This window comes from Hetaerina americana, unplaced genomic scaffold (genome assembly GCF_022747635.1).
Source record: "Hetaerina americana unplaced genomic scaffold, ioHetAmer1.1.p SCAF_11, whole genome shotgun sequence".
Classification (NCBI taxonomy): Eukaryota; Metazoa; Arthropoda; class Insecta; order Odonata; family Calopterygidae; genus Hetaerina; species Hetaerina americana.
In genome coordinates, this window is record NW_027286181.1 from 29,024,395 (window position 1) to 29,035,483 (window position 11,089).

An 11,089-nucleotide genomic window follows, 5' to 3' on the forward strand; every position below is an offset into this window, starting at 1 on the left:
AACACTACGCCGTTGAAAGATTTCCAATTAAAACCTTCAAACAAGGATTGATTGTGGGTGAAGAAAAGGAACAGCGTTCATCTGTGTTGATTTCGAGAATGGAGGGGAGAGGAAAAGATGATAAAAGCAGTAATGGGAGGGCGGAGAAGGATTTTTGAAACGGGCATTTATTTATTGGATGAGTTCGCCTCCAGACTAATCACTAGGATCTGTAGCTTCGAAAGGAGCGGCTTGACAAGAGAGGAGGAGGTGGACACTCGAGAATTTGCGACGTACGAGGGGCTCACAGTAGACAACCGCTTCGCAACATGTGCTCCCGCTGCTTATTCCTTGTGGCAATTCTTTCCCTTGGAGACGTCGTCGTCCCAGAGGCCTCGCCGACTAGTCTCCAGTGCTCCGGCGCCGCGAGTCGGATCGCCTTGGAGATCACCATTCGGAGCACGAGGAACGCCAGCGGGGAGTGGATCACGAGACTCGAGGGTCATAAGGAAACGGACAACAGGACGGACAACTTGGTGATGGGTTTCAAGAAACGGGTGATCGAATGTGGAGAAAAACAGTCGTTTTTTTTCGAGGGAGTATTCGGAGGCAAGCTTTTAACTGTTATCACAACGAGACAGGACTCTTCTAAATCAAGAGAAGTCCAAACTTGTCAACATGATAATGAGAGGGATCGAGCTCATGAGGGCGATTGGAAGAAGCGAATTAAAAATCACTAATATAATAAATAACTAAATTTCATCACCTTTCAAATTGTAGTCAGCCAGTGAGAACAAGAGGTTACAATCATTACTGAGAACATTAGACCATCATTGCAATAGATATGGGATGAAGATCAATGCGATTAAACATAAATTATGAGGTTTTTGAAAAGGAGTAATGCTAAGTTAGCAAATTAAAATAGGAAGTCATTACCTAGGTCAGGGGGAAATGTTCTTCTAAGTCTATGCTTAAACTCCCAAAGAAATTAGAAATGTTTTGGATCAAAATGGTCAATGTAGTAGGGACATAGGAAGAAGAATGCGCCAGGTAAGGAAACTTCCACAAGGAGGAGGGAGATGATTGAGAATTTTAGGAAAAGATAAGTGGAAACTTTGATTTGAAATTTGGTCTTGTACAGTGCAAAAACGGTCATTGAAGCAAGATGATACGTGGAAATTGGAGGCTTTTAAAATGCTAGTGAAGAGAAGGATGGAAAAGATAAAATGGATGGTAAAGAAAACCAATGAATGGGAATGATAGGCATGGCAGGGGCAGGAGGACTGAAAAGGAGGCAGGAATATTGGAAGAGTTTTTTATTGGTACTAAAAATTCAGAGGATTTGTGATAGTGGGAGGGCCAGCAAGGTAGAGGGAGTAAAATGATGGGCATGCTGGACAGAATAAAGGTAGACAGAAAGGGTACAGAATTGAAGAAAAGTTTGATGCTACGAGAAGTAACAAGCTGTCTCTTTTTGGATGAGATGGGAAATATAGCAATGATCAGTCTGTATCAGTCCAAAACCTACCTTAAACAGCAGACTATTACTAATAAAATTAATGTCTTACATTTAGTCTTTAATGTCATGAGTCATGTATGAGTTTGCATGATGGCTTGACTAATAAATATAATATTATTATTAGGTAATGTACCAGTTAAGGTAGGTTTTCGAAGGACACAACCACCAAATAATTATGTTGTGACTCCATGTCTATCATCCTGCTTCAATGACTATGTTTACGCTCTGCACATAAAATATCCTCTATATTAAAGTTTTGACAAGTCTTTTCTTAACATCCTTACCCAACGTCCCCGTCATCAACTCCCTCCTCCTTGTGAAAGCCTCTTTGCCTAGCGCAATTCTTCTCCTTACGTCCCTACTACTTTGACCGTGTGGGTCCAAAACACTTCCGAGATACGTAAACTGTTCTACCTGCTCTAGTTTTTGCCCTCCTATTTTAATGTTAAGCTTGGCCTTTTTCTTTCTAGAGAATCGCATAACCTTTGTTTTATTAACATTGATTCTCATCCCATACTTGTTGCACTGAATTTCCAATTCACTCAGCAATGCTTGCAACCCCTTGGCTGACTGACAAACTAAAGGTTGGTCATCAGCAAACCTTACTGATTTTATGAATTCCTCCCTACTTTCATTGCTACCCCCCTTTCTTCCCATGCCTCTTTAATCATTTCCTCCACATATACTTTGAATGGCACCGGTGATAATGGACAACCCTGCCTACCACCTCTTCCTAACACTGCCCATCTGGACTCTCTGTTACCCACTTGCACTTGAGCAGTCAGAGAAATGTACAGGTTGAGGATTAGCCTGCTGTCCCTCCAATCTATTCCTATTTTCTGCGATGTACTAATTAGTTTTTCCCAATTCACTCCATCCCGAACCTTTTCAAAATCTAACAAACAGATCATCCCCTAAGTAATCATTTGCCTTGCTCTCCATTCTTTTGTTGATGATCCTGAGGACCACTTTAGCTGCGTGGGAAATCAAACTTATTGTTCTGTAGTCCTCACATGATGTAGCCTTTATCTTTTTTGGAATGGGAACTAACTTTGACCTCACAAAGTCCTCTGGCCAGATTCCTTCCTCTTAGATACTATGAATCAGTCCATACAGTCTCTTCCAACCACATTTGCCTAAACCTGTTAGTAGTTCTGTGGTAATGTTGTCCACCCCTATGCCCTTATTTGATTTCATCTCCCTAAATACCCTTTCTTTCTCATCATCAAGTATTTCTGGACCTGGGTACGACACATGGCTGATTGGGCTGAGTTCCTTAGTAGCCACGGCTCATATTTTCTATACTATCAATCATGAAAGTCTTGGGTATATTAATTGAGTGGTTTCGCATTGCCTTCCTTAATAGAGTTTTTAACAAGACACCATCACTTAATGCCGCCCCACAGGGGTCAGACACCTTTGTAGATGCCTTACTGAGGGTGACCCTACCAGGAGCAATTATCGTTGCTCCTGCCAGCACAGCCGTAGGGTTCTTTGGAGTGCACAAGCCCTTCCACCACATCAAGGTTGTAGTCCATGGTGGTGTAATAAATATGCAAAAATTATGTAGAAATATTGTTTATTAAAGTCAGATCACCAATAAATCTCTTTCTATACTTTTAAAATACAACATACAATACTTCAGATTTCATCTGGAATAAATGCTTTTAAAAATTTTCATTCAATCTTTGCTAACTAAAGGTCTCCAGATTCCATCTCACGAATAGATCTCAGTTGGTAGCTATTTCTTAGTCTGACGAGTCAAGAAGCCGGAGTAAAATTAAATTTCATTAGCAGAGAGTGCCCTCTATGCATAGCAAACTTCAAATAAGGGCCAATTAAAGTGAGGCTGTAATGTAGACCAGGTAAATATCTTGGAACATTAGAGAATGAAGCCACAACTGTCCACGAGTGAAGAGTTGATTGCTGTCACAAATCAACTAAATTGTTCTTATTAATTACTCTTTCATAACCTTCTCTTCTTTAATTGTTCCATTATAGTAATGCATGAGTAAAGAAGAGGGGACTGATAAAAAGTTTATAAAAAAATATTTGAAGGGATTGACAATCAAAAAAGCTTGGGACCATTACTGTACACCCTTATGTGACTAATGTGGCAATTGTTCAGTCTTTTGAATTGAAGACTAGATAGAATCAGCCCTCAGCCATTTACTTTCTATCTAAAACTCCTATCATGTAAATAACCCCTCTTTCTTATATGCTTGTTGGAGTTTGGTCCACCGATTGGTCACATGACCTTCCTTGCTATAAAGTCCCTCCTAAGTTGCATACAATAAATCCACTGTTTATCAAGTCAACCCCATCACATGTTGTATTTCTTTTCCATTCATTGGTCTATTCACCCAGTGATGCATTAGTGCCAAATGGTCCTAGTTTGTACAGCAAATTTGTTTCCTATGTATTTATTAACCGTAGTTTACTTGCAAAAGATAGGTTTTTGATGGACCTGTACATTACACAGTACCATATTCATGAGCCCGAAACAATATGACACAAAATGTTCTTAAATCCTATACATATTAACCTCTTCAAATTTCTCTCAACAACATTTCTTCCTCCACCATACCTAGAACTTCATCATTTACCTTCTTTTGTATCAATTTTATTTTTTCAACTCTTCTCCACACCCACATGTCAAAAGCCATCACGGTATACTTATTCCCTTTTCTCAGCAAAGATTATGAGCCATACAAAAGTACAATCCATATTTTAGTTTCCACTATCCTTTTCCTTGCATATTCTTCTTTTATTTAATTTACCCGCTATCAAATCCAGCCTCTTTGTTAATGCTTCTTTCCAGATGAAGTTCTTACGAAGTCTTACCACTCAGGCCACCTATTCCTAAAACGCTACCTAAACAGGAGACTAGACCTATCTAACCTTAATGAAAACAGTAAACCTATTTATGGTGTAGCAGAAGGTAGCATTAAACTTCAAATGAGAAAAATAAAATGAAAGGTCATCCTTCCCTAAAGAATATTAAGTAAGGTCTGAAAAGAAGTGGAGAAAAATAATAGGATCATGTCTCTATTAGGATAACCTTAAGTAAAGCTTTTTAATGTACTAATTTATTCATTATAGAGAAACCTACAGAAGCCTATGATGGATTACTTTTTCATCCTAAATGTGGAAAAAATGCAGCCATCACCAATATGGGAAGGAGTGTTGAAAAGTTGAAGTAAGTCTTATTTGTGGCAAAATACTACTTCATGAAAACTGTTTATTGAATAGAACCTTAAATAAGAAAAATCCTACTAATGCTCTTGTAGATACAAAATATGAAAATTATCCTTCGGTGATAATAAAACATCATATCTCAAAGAATCATTTATCAAATAATAATTCAGGCATTCAGGCATGCAAGGTGTGATCAAAAAATGACTGGACTGATTTTATCCTGCGCAAACCGTTTAACGGATTGAAATGAGACAGTGCACCATCTAGCGCCATATCTGACGACTAAAACGACAGTTGTACTTACCAATTTTTCTACTAAAATATTATTATCTTTCCAAACTTGTACACCTCCTCCCATGACTTGCATTTTCAACATGATTTTTCCCATTAGAAAGTAAACAAAAATGCCCATAAAACCATTGAAAGGGTAAAAAGAGCTCCATGCTCCGAAATATGTATTTTACTGCTCTGAAATTATATTTTAAGAGGTAAAAATAGCTATCACACATTATTCATTCAGTTAATCCTTGATCACCTCCTAATGAAAATTCTGGTCACTAAGTATGAGTGGCATGCATTACATAATGACCTTCAAATTTTTCTGCATAGCTATTTGATGCACTGAAATTAGAAAGAACTCACCTACGTTCATTTTCCTCAGTGGTGAAGAACGATTTTCTGGAGTGGCCTATACAAATAGACCTTTACGACTGAATGAGCTTTTCGAAGTTGTAGTAAACAAAAGAGAGGGCAGCAAATTTGGATACTTTATGGGCATTGGCATCACCACCACAGCTCCGGATGATGGTGAAATACCGGCCCACATGAACTCCTTAAAGTAAGTAGTAAAAATATTGATACTAGTTTGTCATTTTTCTTTTGAGGATGGTAGCACTTTTTATTCATGTTTTTTAAAAACATTTTAAACTTAAACAGTCCAGTACTTTTCAGAATATATCTTCTATTTATGCACATTCAGTTTTAAATCTTCCTCAGCTCTGGAATCGACTGCGAATTCTCTTGTTTTGGATCAAAAAGATGAATTTTTGGAGGATGCCAGCCCACATGTTGGAGGTCTAAACATAAGATTGAAAAGTATGATCAATGGAACATTCATTGTCTTCGTGACTCGGAAAACATTAAAACAATTAAGATATTAAAGTTTGAGGTTATGAAGTGATAGATTTATGAGGTCTGTACAATAACTTCCCAAAATTTATTTATTACAAAAAATACTTCACTAACAAATTATCGGTCAGGGTTCCCTAGAAAGTAGTCTCCTCCCCAACATATACACTGATCCCAATGGTGTTTCCACTTTTTGAGACAGTCCTGCAATGCTTCTTCTGGAATGCTCAAAAGCGCCTCTGTCGATTTTTTCTCTACCTCTGAAATGTTGGAAAATCATTTTCCTTTGAATGGGATTGAATGGATTTGGGGAACAGGAAAAAGTCACAAGAGGTCAGGTCTGGTGAGTAGGGTGGGAGGGGAAGCACAATGGTCTTGTTTTTGGCTAAAAACTCACGAGTTCTGAGAGATAAATAAGCCAGCACGTTGTCGTGGTGAAAAGACTACTTGCTGCTCCTCCAAAGTTTGGGCCTTTTTCGCCTGATTCTTTTCCTTAGGCATTTCAAAGTTTGGGAAGTTTTTGAACGGACCTCATACTAATAATAATTTCAGCACATGCTAATTACAACAAGTTGCGGAGAGCCATGATTGCTCTCACATGGTTAACTGATTTTCTTTAAATGGTCTGTCCCAAAAATAAGTAGAATAAATCCAAGAAAAAATATATGGCTGATCAAAGTACAAATTAATAATATTCTTCAAAATAGCACTCTTGTGCATCAACACGCCAATGCTGGTGCCTTTGCTAGCTGTGGTACACTTCCTGGAAGGTGTCAAAGGGAACCTTGTTTAGATACCTTGTACCACGGCCTGTTTGGCCGGGTACTCAGTCATGAGGAAGGGGATGTGAGTTGACACATTGTCATGGTACAACCTCCAGTTAGAATAGATCTTCTTCCTGATATGCCACACTCTTTACCACAGCCTTTTTAGGACGTATACTTCCAAGTAAAACTTACTGTTCGCAATCTTTTCCTCAAGAACAAACCCTTTGTGAATAATACCTTTTGAATCAAAAAATTCTACTAATTTTTGGGACGTCAGCTCGTATTAAATTGTTTCTTATTTCAGATTTTTGAAAGACTAATTTGGCACCATTTTTACTACCTTGACCCTTTACTCCACTTGACACTTCAAAATTTAAATGGAAAAATATTTCTGTGTTATCACCTGTAAATAAACTTGAAGTTATTGAATTACTAACAAATAATTTTAATAATTTTATGGCTCATCCAAATAAAAATCCCTACTAAGATTGAGAGAGCACCTTCCTTGGAGTTTTGGAGTCCTCTAGTTGATTTTTTGAGTTTTTTAAACAACTTGATGAATTTTAATTATGCCATGACTTTTTTCAATTATTTATCGCTGATCTTCTGAGTATATATATATATATATTAATTCATAAATGACTATCAATGCAAGCTCATTGAATAGGAAGTCACCATTGTCTTCTCAGGAAGTGATACCTGCCCGAGGATTAATTATTAAAAACAGAATGATAAAATAGTTTGAACTACTTTTAATTAAATTTTCTGTACCAAGTTGATAATACAGAAGAATATTGGTACGCACCAAGTGTTCAGGGAAAAAATAACTCCTATTTTGGCATATTCAAGCATTAAATTTGGGGGGCCCAAACAATAACAGGTAAAGTAGTTCACCCATTCAGAAAATGCTTTGAATAAGTGCGGGCAGGGTGGCAGGGATGAGAAATGAAGAATTGCAAAATAAAGAGATTGATAATAGATGACGGGCACCTAAAGTAATGATGTAAAAAACACACACTAATGAAAACATTAACATGAATCATAGTTTTACATGGATGGGAAACTTAGTCATTAAGGCAAGAGGACAAACATGGATTGGAGACTTTCAAAATGTAGTATGAAGATGAATGGTAAATAATTTAATGGACAGAAAGAAAAACAAACAAAGTTATAGTCAGGGGAAGAGAGACATTTTTAGAATACATTCCAAGAAAGCAGAACGATTGGATGCAGGCAATATCATGAGGTCATAGCATGCTGAAGACAATGATAGAGAGAAGAATGCTTGGAAAGCAAGGTAGGCATTTTGGATGGAATTAAGGGAGGTAGAAAGTATGCATTGCTAAAGAATGAGTCATTTTATTATGGGTTTAAGGATATTTTGAGTCATGCTGGTTAGAGTTTAGAAGTACCATAGTGTTCCATTCAAAACCTCTCCTAAGCCGGTGAACGGTAAAAAGAGCCATTCAGCTCATGAATTTTGCTAAAGACAATACCCCTTGCCATCCCCTGTTTAAAAAATAAGATGTATTGCCAGTGCCATGTATTTATTTTTTCATGTAGTAATACATACAAAAATAAATCTGCATGAGCATGAGCATGTGAAAAATTGCGATATCCATATATATATTCTACAAGGCAGAATGAGCAGCTACATGTTTAAATGTACACCCAAAAAATTCAGATGCCGTCCCAAATTTTATGGACCTTCAACTTTATAATAAACTCCCAACTGAGATAAAGGCCCCAAAAAAGTGTGGCTGCATTTAAAGTCAATCTACTTAGGTTCTTAAAATTAAAAATGTTTTATTCAATTACTGAATTTCTTGATAATGTCTGATGTGTGTCTGGTATCCATGTATATATTTTGTTACTTTCCTCTGACGTGTCTTATATCAAGTGTAACAGTTGTAGCAACTTGATCGCTGGACAGATAAATTGTATTTTTATTATTGTTATAACTACTAATAGCATACAGTGAACTACTAATACTATCCTGTATTTATCAACCATGGTATCCTCACTCAAAGAAGTAAGTACCTTACAATTACAATGTTATTTTAGTAAAGTAGTGGGTAGGCAGTCATTTTGTATACATTTTCAGTACACAATTTATCACCTTCTTGTGAAATACACACAGTGAAAGTCACTAAATCTATACTTAAAATAAGGTATGATTAGTCATGCATAAAAATTTCACATGAATAAAACAAACAAGTAATTTTTTCTTCTTTTAATATTCAATTCTAGAATTTTTTCAAAAGTTTTCCTATACCCATTGTCCACCAATTCAGGTTTGATTTACCACCCTGATTCATGTATTTACTCATAATTCCATATGTCGACTCCCTCCTTTGTTTATGTTTTCATTACTTAAATGATTCAACTTAAATTCTGAAATACTAATCAACTACAACAACTGTTCAATTTGCTATAATTCATGCTGTCTTGCTCAAAAGTGAAAATTGTTTACACCATTATATGCTGAATTACTTATGATATAAATTGCCTTTGCACATTCAACTGAAAATGGATTTTAATCATTCATTCAAAAAAATGGATAATTAATTCACTATATAATAAATGTGAAACTCCAATAGCCGTAAACAGTTTACCTTTCTAAACAAAGTAAAGATGAAATTAGTTGGCTAGCGCCACAAGTCAAGAAGGGGTAAAAGGTAAAAAAGGATAATGAGGTAGGTAAAAGGGGTAAAAGGTAAAAAAGGATAGGATAAGAAAGGTGAATACGAATACGCGTATTTCGGCCACAAAGTAGCCCTCTTCAGCGTACTGAAGGGTAATCATCACTACAACACAAGTCGAAGTGAGAAAGGGTAAGGGCAATCCGAAGAATATATAGGGTTACATGTGTGGGGGAGGGGGGGGTGGTGAAAAAGACAAAAGCCAATGGACGAGGCTGATGGTAGAGGAGTTTGAAATGATAGGTTATGTAGTGAGGGGGAGGGGGAATTACACGGTCAAGGAAATGACCGTTGCAAAAACGGTTGTGTTAAGCTTCCCTTTCACTTTTTCCCCTTTTTGCAACGGTCATTTCCTTGACCGTGTAATTCCCTCTCCCCCTCACTACATAACCTATCGTTTCAAGCTCCTCTACCATCAGCCTCGTCCATTGGCTTTTGTCTTTTTCACCACCCCCCCCTCCCCCACACATGTAACACTATATATTCTTCGGATTGCCCTTACCCTTTCTCACTTCGACTTGTGTTGTAGTGATGATTACCCTTCAGTACGCTGAAGAGGGCTACTTTGTGGCCGAAATACGCGTATTTGTATTCACCTTTCTTATCCTCTCCTTTTTTACCTTTTACCCCTTTTACCTACCTCATTATCCTTTTTTACCTTTTACCCCTTCTTGACTTGTGGCGCTAGCCAACTAATTTCATTTTTACTTTGTTTAGAAAGGTAAACTGTTTACGGCTATTGGAGTTTCACATTTATTATATATTACTAGCCGTAAGAGCTCATTCCTATCAATAATAAAATTAATTCACTATTCAATTTTTAAGGACTGGAACATGGGCATTGTATCACAACCATGTGTACCATAATGGGAACCTACTGCAGGGTAACAGAAAAAAAAACCTTGATAATCTGCAGGTAGGTGATAAAAGTATTACTAGTTTCAATTGAGTCATGTTTCATTTAGCATATGGGTTATTTAGTTTCATTGGATATATTTGTGCCTAAGTTGGCACATTTCATTGATTGCTGAAACTTTGGAGGTTAGTTTTTCAATTTTGATTTATTTCACATACTGAGAATAATTTGCCTGGATGGGAGGGGATGCAAAAATTTGTTATTTATGTAGCTTTGAGTTTGTATCTTCTGTTGTAGGATGCTTTGATTGTAAATTATCCCTTGGCGAATATCTTACACTTTCAGGTTGGTGACCGAATTGGACTAATGATTACTGACTCAAGAACCTTGCTGATATTCATCAATGGGAAAGAAGAGGCAGCTGCATCCAACGTTCCGAGCCATGTTTATGGCATGTTTGAATGCTTTGGTGACCTATCCAAAGTGACGCTTACATCATAATATGCACGATTAATGGCCATGGGGTGTCCACTGACTTAGAATGGGATAAAAATATAAGTGGAAATTATTAAGTGGGATATGATACCATTATAATTTTATATAATTTAAAATGAAGTCTAAATATAATTAATATATTTAAAATAAAGGTACATTGTTCATTGAATGTTGCTAGGCTTTGTCATTTCACCTTAATGTGTATTAAATAAAAATGTAATATGGTCCATGCAGCTTTTATTTAACTTTGTTTATGAACCTTTCATTTACTTTAGGCTAGATACAATCTACAAATCAGCATTGATAAAAGTTTTAGATTGATTTGGAGTTTCTAAAAGTTGTCATAATTATTAACTCATTTGTTATATCTACCACCAATTTTCATGCCACGGGAAAGATTTATTGGATAGGTATGAGTATTTTAAGCAAACTTACTAAATATTAT

At 36.6% G+C, this 11,089-nt stretch overlaps 1 protein-coding gene across 1 annotated transcript; it reads left to right on the forward strand.

The window, feature by feature from the left end:
* The first annotated feature begins 308 nt into the window (after positions 1–308).
* On the forward strand, positions 309–10,667 carry LOC139701111 (neuralized-like protein 4). The gene is made up of 5 exons (XM_071599686.1): positions 309–588; positions 4,601–4,697; positions 5,358–5,534; positions 10,119–10,209; positions 10,495–10,667. Exons 1-5 carry the CDS (start codon positions 309–311, stop codon positions 10,648–10,650), a joined length of 801 nt encoding a protein of 266 aa, XP_071455787.1. The 3' UTR covers positions 10,651–10,667.
* The last annotated feature ends 422 nt before the right edge of the window (positions 10,668–11,089 follow it).

What these genes read in the sequence shown, in the direction of transcription:
- LOC139701111 (XM_071599686.1), top strand. Translation starts at nt 309, where the DNA reads ATGTGCTCCCGCTGCTTATTCCTTGTGGCAATTCTTTCCCTTGGAGAC. An exon ending in TTTCGAGGGAGTATTCGGAG is followed by an intron (nt 589 to 4,600) that starts GCAAGCTTTTAA and finishes TATTCATTATAG; the next exon opens with AGAAACCTACAGAAGCCTAT. An exon ending in AAAACCTTGATAATCTGCAG is followed by an intron (nt 10,210 to 10,494) that starts GTAGGTGATAAA and finishes TTACACTTTCAG; the next exon opens with GTTGGTGACCGAATTGGACT.